At 45.0% G+C, this 18,804-nt stretch overlaps 1 protein-coding gene across 3 annotated transcripts; it reads left to right on the top strand.

Moving 5' to 3' along the window:
* Window positions 1-60: 60 nt before the first annotated feature.
* immt (inner membrane protein, mitochondrial (mitofilin)) lies at window positions 61-18,062 on the top strand. Of its 3 annotated transcripts, none has more exons than XM_008280891.1 (15): window positions 61-208; window positions 3,718-3,788; window positions 3,902-4,091; window positions 4,443-4,587; window positions 4,705-4,716; window positions 5,458-5,550; window positions 6,262-6,420; window positions 7,941-8,074; window positions 8,753-8,844; window positions 9,509-9,644; window positions 14,147-14,276; window positions 14,917-15,140; window positions 15,338-15,469; window positions 16,482-16,611; window positions 16,980-18,062. In XM_008280891.1, exons 1-15 carry the CDS (start codon window positions 167-169, stop codon window positions 17,585-17,587), a joined length of 2,298 nt encoding a protein of 765 aa, XP_008279113.1. In that variant the 5' UTR covers window positions 61-166; the 3' UTR covers window positions 17,588-18,062. The 3 variants fall into 3 exon arrangements, with proteins under 3 accessions (XP_008279113.1, XP_008279111.1, XP_008279112.1); XM_008280889.1 differs by having other exon boundaries at window positions 62-208; window positions 8,741-8,844; XM_008280890.1 differs by lacking the exon at window positions 4,705-4,716 and having other exon boundaries at window positions 62-208; window positions 8,741-8,844.
* Window positions 18,063-18,804: the final 742 nt, after the last annotated feature.

Raw genomic sequence — 18,804 nt, 5'->3', positions numbered from 1 at the left:
CGGACCGGACCGTGTCCTGGAGGAGGCAGTGTCGTGCACGTACACGCTCAAGCAACGTAAAGACAGGAAGAGGAGGAACTGGCGAGGACGGAGGACTACAGAGAACACAAACCACCGTTACTGTGCAGCCGAACCTGACCAGGCGTGACACCGGAGCACCGAGGCCATGCTGAGGGCTTGTCTGAGAGGGGCCAACGCCACGGCCCGGGTAAGACCTCCACACTCCTCCCTCCCTACCGCCGGCCACCATGTTGGCGCTCAGTGACCCACAGCCGGGCTCAAGGTGTCCGTGGCGTTGTTGTGCACCGGTGTGGCTGTGAGCCCCAAGACGGTACCGAACGCTGTATATGACATTTATCACGACTTTGGGAAAGTTGTCCTCACAGAAGTAAAACTGGGGACGGCGCTTGCCCGCGCGTGCCCGTGCTAGCCCGTGCTAGCTGGTTAGCTTCCGTTGACAGATGCTCGGCGAGCTAACGGGGCTAAAGCGGCTAGCGGCAGAGAGGTCATGACAGACGGCTCTACGGTTCCGCAAATATGTAGAATATAAATAAAAAAAACATAGCAGCAGTCAGTCGTCTCTAGATTCTATTTATCTTTCTCCCACATTATTGTGTTTTTCATGGTTAATATTTAAAAGTGCTGCTAGCTTTAGCCCGGTGCTCTGTGACCGCAGCGCTATAAAGCTAGCCCGGCTTAGCTAACCCTAACCCGGCCGTAGCCTCCAGACCTGCTCGGTACACTGTCGGTCATTTCTCAGTGTGTCACGATTTAAAAGAATCACAATACACGTGTTTAAAGAACTGAATGTAAAGACGAGCAGTGAGGGCTGAGCGGAGGCCACCGAACCGGACGGCCGGCTCCACCTCGGGGCACCGGCCGGCTGATGCAGCTCAGCGTCTGGCCAAACGACTAGTGGCAGGTTATATATGTTTTAAAAGTCAAGCTTCAGTTCGGTATTGACAGTGTGGTCGATTTAAAACACGTGAAGCAACATCAGCCCAGTGTTTAGTTCTGTTTCTAGAAAGCTGGGACTCAGTGGATAGACTGGTTACCTGCCCAGGTGAACCTGCCTTCATCCTGATCAGCTGGGATAGACCCCAGCCCCCCGCGACCCTAGTGAGGATTAAGGTGTAGAGATGATGGATGGATGCAGTGGTCCAGCAGAACCCAATTAAACCCAGCTCACAGTGCTGCTCCTCTCAGGAGGGCAGGCTGGAGACAGGTGGAAGGCAGAGTTCTGCCTTTCAGTGACAGTCCAGGTCCAGGTGATGACCGGATGCTGGTCAGCTGTCTGCTGAGCATTTTGTACTGCTGGTGCCTTCTTTCTGGTCAAATATTAATTTCTGCATGTGTTCCCTGTGGGTGTTATCAAGCATAACCACACAGTGCCACACTTGTATTTACAAGTCAGTCAAACTGTATTTCACTACAAACCATTTCTTATGAGCTCGGTTACTTTAGTATTTTTCAACTTTCCTTTCATTTGTACAGTTAAAGTTGTTCCAATCGTGTCAAAATGTTTTCAAGAAATATAAGAATTATTCAGTATTCCATTAATCCAAAAAAGGAAATAAAGAAACTTTTTGTTTACATTTAAAACATGCATTGAGTGGCTGCAGAGTCCCATGTGACTTCTCCTAACAGCTGTGACTGATGCTCTGATGCCATCATTCAACTGCCACAGTGGGTGTCAAATCCAGTGTCCAGCTATCTGTCATCAGTTCTACCCGCTTTCTGCTGTAGAGGGCAGTGTGGGGCTTCAGCGTGTCCAACCTGGACGGTTACCACCTGGACGGCCTGCCGTTCCACTGCAGGGCCAACACAAACACACACACACAGCCTCAGGCCAGTTCAGACCCATTCGTGTGTGCTGGGACTGTGGGAGGAAGCCCACAAGGAGAAACTGTAAACACTGAGGCCTAGCCAGCAGCTTCAGGCCCAATGCTGTCGCTGTGAGGGGACGGTGCTGACCACTGACCACTCTGACACCTGTCAGATGCAATCTTAAAATCCAGATCACATCAACTGGTGATGACTCTGCTGAAAAGCGTTGTGGTGGCTACCGCTCAGTTTTCATATGTGGAACCTTAGCTTCTGTATTAAATGATCATTAGAGGCTGAGGAGGCGTAGTCTGGGAACCAGACTGAACACCAATGGTTCGACATGCTCACTATTTACATGCCATACGTTTATGAACTGGAGCTAAATGAACAGCTAAACTACAGGCTCACATTTGTTGCAGTTTAAGTGTTATTGAGACAAATAAATGTAAAGTGTGGTGATGATCTAAAACTTTGACATCATATTGGTTTAGTCATGCATGATTCTGCTTTGTATGCTTCATAGACTCAGTGTGTGGTGTGATGCGGTGATAGATCCCTGGAGAACACGTCCATAATAAGCCAGACAATGAGATGAGCTTCAAGCTCTACTGGTGTGTCCACTCGTCTCAAGCATGCAGCTGAACCACACTAACAGGATGGGACATTATGACAGGAGTCTGGGCACCAGACAGATTTCACAGCTTAATGAAGTCTTTCATCTGTCTCCAGGTCTAGTGTGATGTGTAGTTAGTCCTGAACCCTTTCACTGCACCCTTCTTCAAACACTGCTGGTCTGTTCAGTAGAAGATGAGGCATAGTTTTAAGCATCTAGGTACCTGGATGAGGTCAAAGACCTTGAGTCACCTGACAGAGATGTCAAACTGCTGCTTACTGTCTATCATCAGTGTTTGAAACAGAGAATAGGTGGAAAGTCATCATGTTGTAAAAGACAAAAGTCTTCTTTCAATTACGTTTTAATAAGTTTAGTGAGTTGTGAGCACTGATGGTCACTATAAACCAGTGGAGTCAGTGGTTCCTGGCTTACTGGTACCTCATTATCTGTGTATGTGTGGACAAATTGACAAACCCAAAGCTCTTGTGTTTCTGGAACCATACACCTATTCGTATTATAGTTTAGATCATGTCAAGGTTAAGATGAGAACCCCGGGGATGGGTTAGAGCTCAGGGATGAGCATGAGGGAGAGGAGGCCGGTATTCATGTTCTTACATCTCAGTTGTAGATGTTTTTCATGCATTTCTGAGGGAAGTGGACAGTACAGCCTCGTAGAAGTAGATGAAGAAAAGCAATTAAACTTTTTGGCTCTTTGTTCATGTTTCTATTTCAGATGAGGAGGGACTACAGGAAAACTTACAATGAAACTACTTTAAACCTGGAGTGTAAACGGCTTTAAAAGCAAGACTGTGTGTGGTTTTGTTTTTTAGATTTAGTCAAAAGTAAAAATATAATCTATAATTCATGTTGTTTTTCATGACAAACTTGAACACTTTACTGCTGTAGTTGGACAGTGTTACCGTAAGGCAATGTACCACAAAGTACCAGCCCAGTGGTACTCCATCCATCCATCCATCCATCCATTATCTCTACACCTTAATCCTCACTAGAGTCGTGGGGGGCTGGAGCCTATCCCAGCTGACTCAGGGTGAAGGCAGGTTCACTTGGACAGGTAATCAGTCTGTCACAGGATGATATTGTTTGTTAGGGTTAATAAATAAATCAACAGCAGTATCAATTTCAGTTAATTTTATGTAAAGGTGTTGAAGATGAAGAAGTAACATTTCATACAGTAGCGGTGTGTTTAGCATCATCATTGTCTCTTCCTCACTCGCTGCCTTTCTGTCCTGCTGCTAACCCTAACCCTGCCTCTCCAGAACCACTGCAGGAGAAGCCCTGGAACCAGTCTGCAACACTGCCGGCACTACACCGCAGGAGAGAGCAGCAGGTAACACACCAGCACAGTGCAGACCATCTACCACGTAGCCATCCCCATGATACCAAGACGCTGCCACATGCTGCATGACAGATTCATGCCTGTTCTGTCCTCTTTCGTCACAGTGGTGCCTCCAAAGTGATCGCTACTGGCTTGTTGACAGTAAGTGGTGGCGTTGGAGGTACGATACTCTATGCTAAATGGGACCACAAGTTCAGAGCAGCTGTTGAGAAGAATGTGCCGTACTCAGACCGGCTGTTGGGTCTGGCTTTGGGACCTGCACCTCAGGATGTGGGCCTCCCTGTCAAAAACCAGGTCAGTATGTAAGGTTGTAATGGAAAAAACAAGTATTGGGCTGTCTCATCATTATTGGGGCCTGATCTGGGCACATTGTAATTGATTGTAACAATGTTTGAAATCCCATAGTTCTTTGCTGAACTCTGTGCTTTACGTGGAACCCGCTGACTGGAGTCATTCAGACATTGTTAAAGCAGGATTTATAGTGTGTCCAAACTGCACTGGGTTTTAAATAGAGATAACGTCTAACTCGTATCTGTTGTTGGTATGTTGCTGTGACTTTAGCAGAACTGATTTTGACGTGTCCTGGTGGAACGGCAGTATAATGCTGTTCTCGCTCGCTCCTTTGTTAAAATGGTTGCTGGTTAGGTGGAGTTAGCTCAGCCACCCTCGATGATGGAGAAACAAGTGAAGGCACCCAAAGCCAAGTCAGAGAAGAAAGTGAAGGACTCAGCAGGGAGTCCAGCCAAGGAGCCCAGTCCCGTCGTGACACAGCCTGCACAGAGCATAGAGGGTAAGTCTGATCTGATCAGGACTCTATCATATGCACTGGGACTTTTCTTTAGTTTTTTGTATTGTGCTACACCAAGTGTTGGTAACTGTGCACTTTGTTGTTTTTCTGTGCCCACAGAAATGTCTCAGGGTAAGCTGCCTTCATGTTGTACGTTAGCCTGTCTGTAGTGCTGTGTTACTGGTGCCTAGCCTAGACTGTAGAACTACAACCATAGAGGAAACCAGTGGCATTAGAGAGCAACTAGAGCTGAACATAGATTTGTTTAGGTTCTCATCAATCCATATGTACATTTTGTTTATTGGCTGCTTGATGTCTGATTTAACTTATAATGTCTTATAACTGTCTTATAAACATCTGTATTCCCCACTATTAACAAGCGCATACTCAGCAGATTAACTGTGAATGAACATTAGTCAGTGATGGTTAGACGTAGCGTTAGAACGTGGACTGTAGCATACACGCTGTCTTCTGCAGCTTTTAAAGCATGACACAGTAAATGTAGTTATGCCATGAACACAGTACTGAATAAGTTATGACTAGATCAGTAAAGTGAATCAGTGATCTATACTAGAGTTTATGTGTGGGGCTGCTCTGTTCCACAACAATAAACTGTCTTTATTCGTTCTTCTTCAGCCTTGCTTGGTTTTATAGTTGGTGTGTTTTAGTTTTCTGTTTAAATGGAACTCGGGAATCCCCACAAGTTGTAGTTGTTCTGGAGAGCTCAAAGCTGAATCATGTTCCTGTGGTGTCAGATATTCAGTGTCTATAATGATAACATTTGAGTCAGGGCTTCTGAAAGCTCTGTGCATGTGAGTGTTGTCACATATACTCACACCATCTTCCTGCCTTCTGTGTTTGTTTCCCATCCAGAGGCTTCAGCAGAGGCCACTCATATCATCTCAGCCATCAGTGAGGTCCCATCAGTCCCTGCTCCATGCGACACAGAGGCTGCAGCAGTCAAAGGTACATTAACCTCCTCTCTACCACTGGACAGTGTCTTCATCTCTCAGCAGTGATTCATCCTGTAAACACTGACATCAGTGTTAGCTGGTAATCAAATGATCAGCTTTGTTATCTAATCTGCTGTTTACAATCAGAGGTATTCAACCCTGCTGAATACACAAGGGCTCACACGCTAAACGTTTTCTGAGGTACAATATGTATAAATGTGATGTTTAACATTTGAATGAGTTGACTGACATCATCACATTCATGATCCATCCATGCATTACCTCTACATGCTTCATCCTGGAGTTTGGCTAAACCCAGGTCACCACTCCATCACAAGGCTAACGCTAAAGCCCTTTTTAGACATGGGACACATGGTGATGCATCCTGTCACTCCGACGTAGGCCACTTCTCCATGATTATTTCCTCTCAGTGACGTTCAGACCACCACAGTGATGCAGGTGTACACGAGATACTTCTTATCATCTTATTTTATATGCAATAATATAGTTTCTATAATATTTTAAGGTCTTGACCTTACTCCATGAATCTTAATGACTGATGTTATGAACAGGCGCTATACAAACAGAACTGAACTGACTGTCCCCAGTACAGACAGTCATGAAGAATCGTGCTGTATCTTTGTAACCCTAACCCATTGCTGTATTGATATAAGGTCTGTTTTGAAAATATGGCTGCATGTTGTCTGTGTGCATGTTGCTGTAGAGGAGTGTAAAGAGTGCCATGACCATAAGGATACCCCAGCAGCAGTTCATCCCAACGCAGAGTCACCTTCGGCAGCAGAACCACTGAAGGAGCGTCCTGTAGAAGAAGTGGCAGCTAGACTGGCTCAGCAAGACCAGGAGGAACAGGACATTCTAGCATGTAAGCATGTGACAACCACCAAATAATACAGCAGCTCCATGTTCACCACCTGAATAAATGCTCATATGTGACCAGTTTATCATCTGTCATTGTGCCATTTGAGAGCAAGGTATTGATTTGTGTTGTTGTGCTACTGTGTCCTACCGTAAGCTGGACAGAAGTAGAGGAATCATTTTCTATATACAGCAAGTTCTGTAAATGTTCAGTAATATATATATATATCTAACTTCAGCAGAGATGATGAAAACATTTTTCTGTGCGTGTGTATATATACAGTTGAAACCAGAAGTTTGCCTACACTGTATAAAAAGACATAAAACCTTTTCTTTCTCACTGTCTGACATTAAATCAGACTAAACTTTTCCTGTTCCAGGTCAGTTAAGATTACCAACATTATTTCTGTTTGCTAAACACCAGAATAATGAGACAGATAATGTTTTATTACTTCTTCAAAGTCAGAAGTTTCCATCCATCTCCTTAGTATCTGGTAGCATTGCCTTTAAACTGTATGACTTGGGTCAAATGTTCTGGGTTTCCTTCCACAAGCTTCTTACAGTAGTCTGATGAGTTCCGGCTCATTCCTCCTGACAGAACTGGTGGAACTGAGTCAGGTTTGTTGGCCTCCTTGCTCCACATGCCTTTTCAGCTCTGCTTACAAATGTTCTCCAGGATGGAGATCAGGGCTTTGTGATGGCCACTCCACAACACTGACTTTGTTGTCCTGAAGCCTCTCTGTAACTAATCTGGCATTATGCTGAGGGTCATTGTCATCTGAAGACCCATTAGTGCCCAAGCTTTAACTTCCTGCTGATGTCTTGAGATGTTGCTTCAATATTTCCACATAATGTTCTTTCCTCATGATGCCATCTATTCTGTGAAGTGCACCAGTCCCTCCTGTAGCAGAACACCCCCACATCATGATGCTGCCACCCCCGTGCTTCATAGCTGGGATGGTGTTCTCAGCCTTCAACCCTTTTTCCTCCAAATGTAACAATGGTCATTAAGGCCAAACAGTTCAGGTTTAGTTCCATCAGACCACAGCACATGTCTCCACTAATTAAGGTCTTTGTCCCTGTGTGCGTTTACAAACTGTAATCTGTCTTTTTTCTGTTTCTTCTGAAGTAATGTCTTCTTCCTCTCTGAGCAGCCTTTCAGCCCATGCTGATACAGGACTGGTTTCACTGTGGATAATGACTCTCAGCAGAAAACACCGATGCCATCATGACTTCTCCACAGCTTACCGAGCTACTTCCTGTTTCTTGCTTACCATTTCCTGTTTCCACTATTTGGCAGCATCAAAATATAAGCACAGTCTGAAATATTTCTGCATAGAATGATTTAAAACACATTTGAACAATTAACTCCATGTCGATTTGAACCAGTTCAGGGCAGAACACTGTTTAATGTCAGATAGTGAGAAGAAAATGTCCTTTTATACAGTGGATGTAAACTTGTGGTTTCACCTATAACTCATGCTGTGTATGTATTGTGAAGTGACTGTTTGTCTGTTTGCTTTGCAGCTGTATCAGCCAGTCTTGAAGAGTCACTGGCAAGCTCAGCTAAAGCTACACTGCAGGCCATTGGAGCTCAGGAGGCAGCACTGCAGGCCATCACACAGCACACACACAAGCTGAAGGAGGCTATGGAGGCAGAGGTACAGAACATACTCACCACATCTACACATACAGGATTGCCTTTATGCCTTTATGGCAAAGATGTAGATTATAAAACAATCTTACCACTAAAGGGATTTTAAAGAGCTCCTCAAATGAAATCCAGCCATGGACACCAAAGCATTTGTTTTTCTGACTAATGATAATTATGCATTTAATATGAATCGGTGTTCTGAATCCTATTACTGCAGCTGATAACACAGTTACTGTGAAAATGCACTCTGATGGCAGAAACAAGGCAAATATGAGGCTTTTGGGGTATTTGTTGGTAGAATTGAATCTGAAGGACCCCTTATAAAGATAAAGTTAAAACTACCCAGCGGTAGCTTCAGAACACTGTCAGTTGGCTTTTAACACAGTAACAGGTGGTTATGTGTCACTGTGATTGGTTGGCAGATGTGAAGAGGGTGTGGTCTTATCTAACACGAGCCTGTCTGGAGGCATTGGGCCGAGGCAGAGCAGAAACACGAGGTCCTAATGAACAAACCAATTTTCTTTCAGTTGGATTTCTGTCTAAGTGACTAATACACTAAATGAACTTTACCACTCGGCCCAGTGCTCTGTGCAGGTCCTACATGTGCCGTGACACCATTAATGGGTGGTTGTTTTTCTTCAGGATAGTGATTTCAGTCTCTTTTTAAACTAAGGTTCCTCCTCAGGAGAAGTCAGCCCAGTGGAAGGACCTAGAAGCTGCTCTGGCCGATCGAACCTGCTCTGTGAACGATGCCGGCACTGCTCTGCTGAAAGCCAAGTAATGCACACACACACACACGTGCACAGTGTGTAAAGCCTTTGTTGTGTTGCTGAATCAGACAGATCCTGACATGTCTCATGGTCTTATCGGTGTGCTTCCTAGTGAACAGATGATGATCTAATTAAAGCCTCTGTAGTGTGATGGAACAAGGTTTCATTCCTTAAAAATGGTTTAGAACATTCTTCTGCTGTGAGAGGAAGTGTTGTTTATTTGAGGAAGGCAGTACAGTTCCTCTATAAAATGGTTAGAGATCTAAAGTAGAGGCACAAGATTAATTTAAAAGATGCAATAACCACATGAATGTTTAGAGGACTGGACAGATGCCATGGCCTGCCGTATTCTGTCTGCCGCATACATCACATGGGATCTCTGGCATTATTCATTCATTGTGGCAATATTGAAGTCAATAAGCAGCAGTGACTTTTATGTTTTTCTTGTGATTAATTACCTTGTCATATTTGACTTGCTGACTAGTCAAACGTCCTGTCTGTACCTTATACATAGACTGTGTAGTAGCTCTATCCACATCCATGTAGCCACTCTTAGGCCTCACAGACACATGCAGCATGAGTTGTGCTGTGGTTTAACCTTTCACATGTTGTTCATTATTTTCTAAATGACTTCTTCTGCTCCCCAACTCTCCATGTGATGATCCTTGAAGTGAAGCCCTGGGCGCTCTCAGATCAGTGATTGATGACTCCAAAGGACTGAAGATTGCTGCTGTCCACCCGCTGGTGTTGGCAGCGGAGGAGAATCTCCACAACATGATAGTAGACCTGGACAAAGTGGTCACTAAGGTACGGACAATGTTTAGTACATAATGTACAACCAGATAGCATTATGTTAAGCTAGAGAATTTAGCTCTCTGCACTGTGGTTGGACAGCAGCAGCCATGTAACCTAGCTTAGTATAAAGACAGTGGGAAGCTGCCATTAGCATGTCTACAGCACACTGACTAACATCTGATATCTTGTTTTTTAAATTTCTAAAGCACTGAGATGTAAAAACTACATTATTCATTTTCATAGGTTTATGAATAAAACACTTCACCAATGATTTGCAGGTGGCAGGCCATCAGTAGAGACCTTAGAAAGCTGCATTGTTCTCCAGTTAAATACTGAGATTGTAATATTAAGATCAAGCCTCTATCGCTGTTGTTACAACTGATAGACACACAGGAGTGCTGTGAGCTGGATGCAGAAGCTACAACATGCATGTTGACTATACCAACATGTCTAACTGTTCAGCATGTTCACCAGATTATTTCAGTGTTTAATTATTACTAAACACTGAGTCCAGCTGAAGCTGCTGAGCAACACTCTTACATGTATTTGACCATAAACCAACTGAAGCTTTGCCCGAATGGGGATGCTTGGTGAGAAGTCAGAGAATTACCAAAATGACTACGGTTCATCCTTAAGGGGCTAAATGGCAGTCCATCCAGTAACATATAGTGTGTTTCCATATGGCTGCTCCTGTTAGGGCGATGGTAATTTTTTTCTGTTAGACCCCCCTTTAGAGGACAACACACTTTGAGAAACACTGCCTGTATAGAGGATGGTTGTAATCCAGATTGTCCGGCAGGTCAGCGTCATCTGTTTCGTCATGTCTTTACTCACCAATTGATAATGAACAGAGATTTCGTTTTAATTTTTGTTGTCAGTACAACTAAATTTACATTGTGGTCACATGGTCGTCAATGAAAAGTTTTCGTTTTAAGTTGTCGTTGACAAAATTAACACTGCGCCGGGGTCAGACGCCCCCTGGCATCGCACCGCACCCCCCTGGCCCAGTATTTGAGAAAAACTGTGTGAGGGTCACCACAGCACATCACCCATTTCTACCTCCTCCTGTCCTCTGGCTCCTCCTCAGTCATGCCCACTGCTGCGTGTCATCTTCACCATATCTTTAAACCTCCATAAACTCTCTTCCTTTGTCCCCAAACCATCCAACTCTGCCCTTCTCTCTGATGTGCTCTTTCGTGTTTCTGTCCATCCTGGTCACTCCTGGTAGTTTGAACTCAGCTGCCCTCTGCTCTGCCTCAGTGGTGCCATCTCTACCCCATACAGTACATATAGTGTCCACAGGGCTGTTTTTACAGTGAGGCAGCGCCGTTTCCAATGTTGCACGCCTGATAGAAACACGACTACGTGCTGATACCCTGCTGTCACATATCATTCCTGACATCTGTCCTCACACCCTCCATGCCCTGTTTTTTTCTCCTCTCTCCTGCCCCCAGCTGTCCACCACTGCCCCTCTACCATTTTGCTTCCTCACTATTACCCTGTCCTCCCTCACATTCACATGTATTCCATCTGGTTCCTCCTGACTTCCTTATCTCTCCAGAGCATCATGCTCCTCCCTATGGCCTCCTCAACTTGCTCCCTGCTCTATAAACTGGTGTCACCTGTGAACATCATAGTCCACTATGATCTTGCTAATCGTCAGCCTGTCCACCACCTTTGCTAAAGAGGAAGTGCTTTAAGCTGAGCCCTGGTGTCGTCCCTCCTCCACCTTGAAGCCGTCTAATCCTCACCCTCACTGCTGCCCTCGTACATGTCTGGCACCACTCTGACCTCTCTGTCACACCTCCTCCTCGTGCTATTCTGTTGTTTGCTTTCTCCACAAAGACATGATGCAGCTCTTTCTGAGCCTCTCTATCACCCCTTTCAAAGCAAACGTTGTCTCTGTACTATTTTCCCTGACATGCTGCTGGCTAATTATCAGCTCTCCTCTAAGCCCAGCTGTTGCTTCTCTTTGCCATAGCTTCATGCTATAGCTGATATACCTCTGTAGCTACTAATACTCTGCACATCCCCCGTATTCCTGAAACTCCATACCATTGCACTTCTTCACCACTCCCTGGGCATCCCCTCCCTTCCCAAGATGGTCTAATGAGGACCTTCCCTGTCATCCTTCCTCGACCTGTCCATGCCACCACAGGTTTCCATTCATCACTGTTTCACAGTTCATCCTCCTTGTAGCTGTCCTCACTTCATCCTCAGTAGTCCATTACACTTCCTGATTCAGTTTCCTCACCATCCAGACTTTTCTTTTTATTCATTCATCAGAGTACGCCCATGGTCTTCTCAACACACTCTCCTCCCTTGTTTGTAGCTTTCTATCCTCATCCTTCATACCCCTGACCTGTACCACATCCTTCTCACTATGACTCCTGTATATCCCACAAAGTCCCTTCTCAGCTGTCTGTCTCAAAATGTCTGCTGTTGTGCTGTTTGTTGTGTTCATTGAGCCATTCATGAGCAGTTTGCCAAGATGATCATTGTTGAGCACTTAAACAGTCAGTCAGTGGTTTTAATCTTGTGGCTGGTCAGTTTAAACTTGTGAGGCACAGCAGCAGGATAGCAGTTAGTATAGAGCAGTACAGTGTGGAGTCGCTGCTGCTCATGTCCACCTGAGTCAAATAGAATACTGTTTAACTTGTAAAACTTGGTCACCAAGCAAGTTATTTCTATTGAAATTGAGCAGGTATGACGAGCTGTAGCACATATACAAAGAGCTAGATAGCTTCAGGGTTCTGTCCAGCGTCATAGCAGAGTACTGGCCTGCTACACTGCTGCCTGAAACAAGTACATTGCTAATTGGGCTGATACGTTGTTGTCGAGGGTACGTAGCAGGAGAATATTCCACAACAAGTGCCGATGCTTACGACGGCGGCTACCGGTGAGAGGTCACATTAAAGACAGAAAAAGTTCTGAAATGATTTATCTTGGTCTAAGTTTTTACATCACAGAAATCTTTTATCAGGAGCATGTAGACCAGGGGCGTCCAATCCTGGTCCTCAAGGGCCACAGTCCTGCATGTTTTAGATGTTTCCCTCTTCCAACACACCTGATTCAAATGATCAGCTCATCATCAAGCTCTGCAGAAGCCTGATAATGATCCTGTTCCTAATGAACTGTTTCATCTGTGGCTTCTGAACATGAAAAAATATTCCCATATTTGATGTAGTTGTCGAATATTACATATTCATAATCTCATGTCATTACCTGCTGCTGTAACTACACATCACCGTCATTTTAAGGACCAAAGGTACTGATAACTTCTGAAAACCTCTCACAGCATAGTCTTGACCTGCAAATCCCATTGCTTTGTGTGATCTTCCAGAATAAAAAATGGGAAATAACAAGATCTTCCTCAAAATATCCACTACAGCAGCAAAAGAGAATGAAACACTGACTCAGAATCAGTCACAGACCGATCCATGTACAGGACATACCTGGCTAGACATCACTTTCATTTTATTTATATAGTTCCCATTCACAACACAAGTAACCTCAGGTCAACATTTTACAATCTTATATTGTGGCAATGAACCTAAAGAATCCCTTTGAGCAGCACCTGGTGACTGCGGGAGCAGAAGGAACTGTCAGACAACAATAAGCAGGGTGTTTAACGGAGCCGGTGATCGCTGGTCAGAAATGTGTAGAAATATCTGCCAAAAGGACAAAACACAACCTGTGAGAGAGAGAAGACACAAAGGTGATGACATGTAACTGTGTCGTCTAGATACATGGAGAGTAAAAGACAGGAGAAGAGAGGAGCTCAGTGCATCATGGGAATCCCCCGGTAGTCTAAAGCTATAGCAGCATAACTAAGGGACAGTTCAGGTGATCCTGAGCAGCCCTAACTATCAGCTCTATCAAAGAGGAACGTTTTAATCCTAACCTTAAAGCAGAGAGGGTGTCTGCCTCCAGAACCCAGACTGGGAGCTGATAACTGAAGGCTCTGCCTCCCATTCTGCTTCTGGAGACTCTGGAACCACCAGTAGACCTGCAGTCTAAGAGCGAAGGGCTCTGTTAGGGTGATACGGTACAATAAGGTCTTTAAGGTCAGATGGAGCTGCTCATTGAACCAAGCCGATGGCTTGGGAGTCTCCTGATGCAGCAGACGGGTACGTGCTGGCCAGAAGAGCTGCAGCTGACGTGGAGACTGAAAAACACTGGTATGGGAGGAGTTCAGGGAGGCTATGGAGAAGGACTTTCGGTTGGCCTCCAGGAAGTTCTGGCAATCCGTTCAACGCCTTACAAGTGTGTGAGAGTGTGTGTATGTGTGTTTGTGTGAGAGAGAGATAAGACACAAACAGTTAAACAGTAAGAGCTGGTGAGGAAACTGGCTTCAGTTTATCCAAAGAGTGAGTTCAGCTCCAGCAGCCATAGTCCCTGTGACCTTCTCACCACAGTTTCTACTCTCAAGTGGACTTTACAGCTTGTCTTTTTATTCTGTTGGTGTTCTGTGTCTTGTTGTGTGGTAACAGCTGTGCCATATGTCCTTGTAGGTGCAGTCTGCAGAGTCAGAAGCTAAAATCGTGTCCCAGTACAGTGAACTGGTTAATGAAGCCAAACAACAGTTTCAGAGGGAAGTCAGCAGCCTCACTCCAGAGATCCAGGCCAACTGGAAGGGCCTCAGTAAGAACACACATCTATAACACATCACTCATGTTACTGTTACAGCTGTCGGTTAGGAGTGATTTGATATCAATCAACAGTCCAACATAGAGCTGCAGGTAAACAGTACAGCTAACCCCAACCCTGCACTGTCAGCCTGCCTGGAAGTTGTGTTGACATTTAGAATTTAGATGAAACCATGTGTCGTCAGGAAGAGCAGAATTCCAGTGTTTTTAGTTATCATGTCTATATAACCCTCAGATGGGAGGTGCAGGCATGTACCATACGTGTTGATGTTACACATGTTAACACATGAAGCAATCCTTCTAAGGGAACTTATATTTTTCTAAACTACACATAGTTTGCTCTGGTGGCCAAGGGTTGAAGGGACTTCTTCTGTTGTTACACTTGTTTTCTCTCTTATCTTCACTATGAGCTGTCAAATAAATCATTTAGCTAATTCAGATTTGCACACATAATCCCATATGATCCTGCCTCCCAGACTGTTAGTGTCTTTTATATTAGAGTATATTATATTAAATAATCACTATTAGTATATAAGGTGTCCTCTATGGTAGCGTAGGGATCAAGTAGGACAAACCCTGATCTATCCCTGATCTAGAGGAGCATGAATAACTTCAGGTGTGTGTGTGTGTGTCAGCTGGTAAACTGTCGGCAGACGACCTGAACGCCCTGATTGCCCACGCACACCGTCGCATCGACCAGCTGAACCGAGAGCTGGCTGAGCAGAGGGTCCGAGAGCAGATCCACATCGATGCAGCGCTGGAGCAGCAGAAGCTGGAAGACCAGAAAGCTCTGGAGAAAGCTGTCAACACCAGCCTGCAGCATGTCAAAGAGGATGCTCGGCTGGAGCAGGAGAGGAAGGTACGAGGGTAGAAGGTGCTTTAAGACATCTGGATGCTGAATCACCAAGATGTAATGATGTAATGCTGCTATGCTAAGCTATACTCTATAAGCACAGGTTCTATAGGGACAACTGTACATGTGCTGCTGGGGAAAGGAGGGTGGAAAAGTGCTATCAGTTAGTATCATTGTGTCTGAACGTGTGTGTGTGTGTGTAGCTGGCTGAGCTACGTGAAGTGATGGAGGCGGAGATGAGAACTCAGCTCCGGCGGCAGGCAGCTGCTCACACAGACCATGTCCAGGATGTCCTCAAAGTCCAGGAGCAGGAGCTGAGAGCTGAGGCTGACCAGGTCTTTATACTTTATTATATATACTTATACTTTATACAGTCCCACACTGTACACACACATCCTGAAGTGTCAGAAATTACAACATGTAGGGCAGAAAAACAACATAAAACAAAGGCAGTCTGAGGAACGACAAAAAACAAGTGTGAAATAACTGTTATTTAACAACTACTGGACCTGTGGGGAAAAGAATTCACCACATTTCTTATTTATTTTAAAAGACTGCCAAGCTGCACTGTGACTGGTAAATAAATAACATACATAAATACCGTAGATGCTTTTTTCTGAACAGTGCCTGCAACACGGCTGGTTAAGAAAATAGAACATACAGCAGCCTACCAGGAAAAGTCATTGATCGCTGTCTTCATCTTCCTCCTGTGCACTAAAACCACTAAAGTCGTCTTCTTCAGTGTTGGAGTTGAACAGCCTCAGAATCATTTCGTCACACACTTCCTCTGTCTCTCTGTCGCTGTCGCTCTCAATGTCACTTTGGTCTCGAGGCAAATTCGTAAAAATCCATAAATTAGCCGCATCACTCTTTAAGCCACAATGTTCAAAGTGTGTGAAGAAAGTAGTGGCTTGCAGTCCGGACATCACGCTATGTTCAGATGGCAATTACTTGATCACATTGGTGAGTTATTAGATAAGTAAATACGCTGATCATGTAGAACTTGTTGTTTGTGTTTATGTAGGTTACCTGTGTTTTATGTTAGAGTTTCACTGAAGATCTAACACAGTTAATGTGAGAGAAATGGAAACAGAAGCAATCAGGAGGAGGTCAGATAAGCTCACACAGGACTATATACAGGAAGCTGATGAATGTTCAGTTATTACTATATTGCACACTCCTATACAGCTGAGCAGATCCTGTCAGGTGGGGCCTGCAGTACCTCAATAATTTCCCAGGTCTTGGATAAATAAAGTATTTCTATTCTATACCTCATCACTGTAGCTGCTTGTGTGGTACATGTCTAGCTACAGGATTGCTTTACGCTCTGCTGTTGGTTGTGATCAGGTCCTGAGTAGTAAGATGCTGGAGCAGGAGACCCGGTACCGTCAGCTGAACCAGGAGCAGCTGGATAACTTCACTCTGGACATGAACACTGCCTATGCAAGACTGAAGGGGATGGAGGAGGCTATAGACAGTAAGATATGCATGTGGACACACATTCTGATAAACACAACAGGAAGGATTTGTTGCCTTCAGGCGTAATGAATGTAGAAGTTTGCCCCAAGATTCTCTGAACTTACCAATGAAACCAACCCAACCAACCATACAGCCAACACCAACACAGCAAACACCTCAGTGTGATATTTGTCGAACTTTTGAAAGCAAAGAGGTGAAACCTACCACTAAAGAATAACTATTGTAATATATACTATATATACATCTGTTGTACATATAGACAGTCTGAACTCAAGGCAGAAGAGGAGCTGTGAAAATGCACATGGTTGATGTGTGGTGCTCTGCTACACCCAGTCATGTTCCCTCTGCCCTGTCGTTTGAATGCAGGCCATGTGGTGGCAGAGGAGGAGGCCCGTAGAGCCCACCAGCTGTGGCTCTCTGTGGAAGCCCTCAACTACACTCTGAAGACCGCCGATGCTGATGTGCCCACCGTACCTCTGAAGAGTGCTGCTGAGGCTGTGCGAGACAGCTGCCACGACAATGACTTTGCCATGGCTCTGGCATCAGCTCTTCCAGAAGAGTCCCTGCACCGCGGCGTGTACAGCGAAGCTTCTCTTCGCGCCCGCTTCAACTCCCTGCGCTCACTGGCCCGCCGGGTCGCTCTGATTGATGAATCTCATAACTCCTTGTACCAGTATTTCCTGTCCTATCTTCAAGCAGCTCTCCTGTTTGAGGATAAACAGGAAGCCCCACCCACACAGCTGAGCCGCGAAGATTTAGACCCGTTCAAGCTTCTGTCATATGCTAGCTACTGTCTGGAGCACGGGGATCTGGAGTTAGCAGCTAAGCTGGTCAACCAGTTGAGAGGAGAAGCCAGGAGAGTGGTGGAGGACTGGCTCACTGAAGCCAGACTCACACTGGAAACCAGGCAGGTCGTCAGTTTGCTGTCTGCTTATGCTAATGCCGTGGGGCTGGGAACCACCCAGGCTCCATAGGCTGCTGCCGCTGTAAGACGGCAGCCCTTAAGGGAACAGTTGAATAAAAACCTGTCTCTGAGTACCAAGAAAGCTGCCCATCGTATGTTGGAAAGGTAGCGCTGCTGGTCGCGGCTGTAGCTTAGCTTGTATTTCTGAGGAGGAAGGCAACTGTAGTGAGCTTGGATTGGCAACAGCAAAGGGGGAAGTGTGAGATACTCAAGAGAGATGTCCAGATGTGTTCCTTTAAGGTACCTGAAGTCAAGGTGTCGGATGTTAAGATGCAACATAAATGTGTTTTAAAGCACTACATGGACAATTTATTGTTAAATATAACTGCACCCTGTCAGCCTGGTCCTACCAATGCAAGCGTTCAGGTTTGGTCCAGTTATTTTATTCTGGCAAATTCCTTTTTTCTTTGATTGCATGACACGATAACTCTGATTCAACTGTGTGTCCCGGTTCATTTATGTGAATAAAGTCATGAACAAAAGTGTTTGTTGTTGAAGCTCTTAATTCCTTCCTATCAACATGTTAACTGTTACTTGGACTGTGTTTTAAAATGACCAATTAACCTCAACATGTTTCTGGTCTACGGGGGGAAGCCGGAGAGAACCCACGCTGCATGGGGAGAACATGGAGACTCCATGCAGAAAGAACCCGGGTGTTCTCACCGGGACGCGAACCAGCGGCCTACTTGCTGTGAGGCCACAGTGCTACGAACTGCGACACCTTGCAGCCCCACAGGAAGCAGGTTCATAGATAATTTGTTTAAATCAGTGGTCACTACAAAATAATGGCATAACCTCCATTAACAGTATGGAGTTTCTGTTGCTGTCAGACAGTCTTATGGATACATTTTGCTCAAGAATTTTCGTTTGTTGACCCAAAAGGAGAACACAGGACACAGTGAAAAACAGTTAAATGCAATATTCCTTCCGAATGTTAATGACAGCCTGAAGAAGCAATCTGAGGGGAGCTGGGGCAGAAGGGTTGCCTCAGGTCTGAGTAGTTTTATGACTAACACTAGAGACTGGAGGGACTGAGTGTGTGTAGAAGTGGGAGACTGACTGACTGGAGACTGACTGAGGAGACACGCCCGCCGATAGGGGCGGGGCAAACGGGTCTGAAGCAGAAACAAAAAATTGGAGTCATGACAGGTATCATCACACCAGTCTTTTCAGTTTGTATTAAGACTCCAGTAGTTGTTACTTAAATGATGTGAACAGGCTGGTGTT

The sequence above is a fragment of the Stegastes partitus genome, unplaced genomic scaffold (genome assembly GCF_000690725.1).
Source record: "Stegastes partitus isolate 25-593 unplaced genomic scaffold, Stegastes_partitus-1.0.2 Scaffold213, whole genome shotgun sequence".
Classification (NCBI taxonomy): Eukaryota; Metazoa; Chordata; class Actinopteri; family Pomacentridae; genus Stegastes; species Stegastes partitus.
Note: the sequence above shows the minus strand (reverse complement) of the source record. Positions and strands in the feature narration are given on the sequence as shown.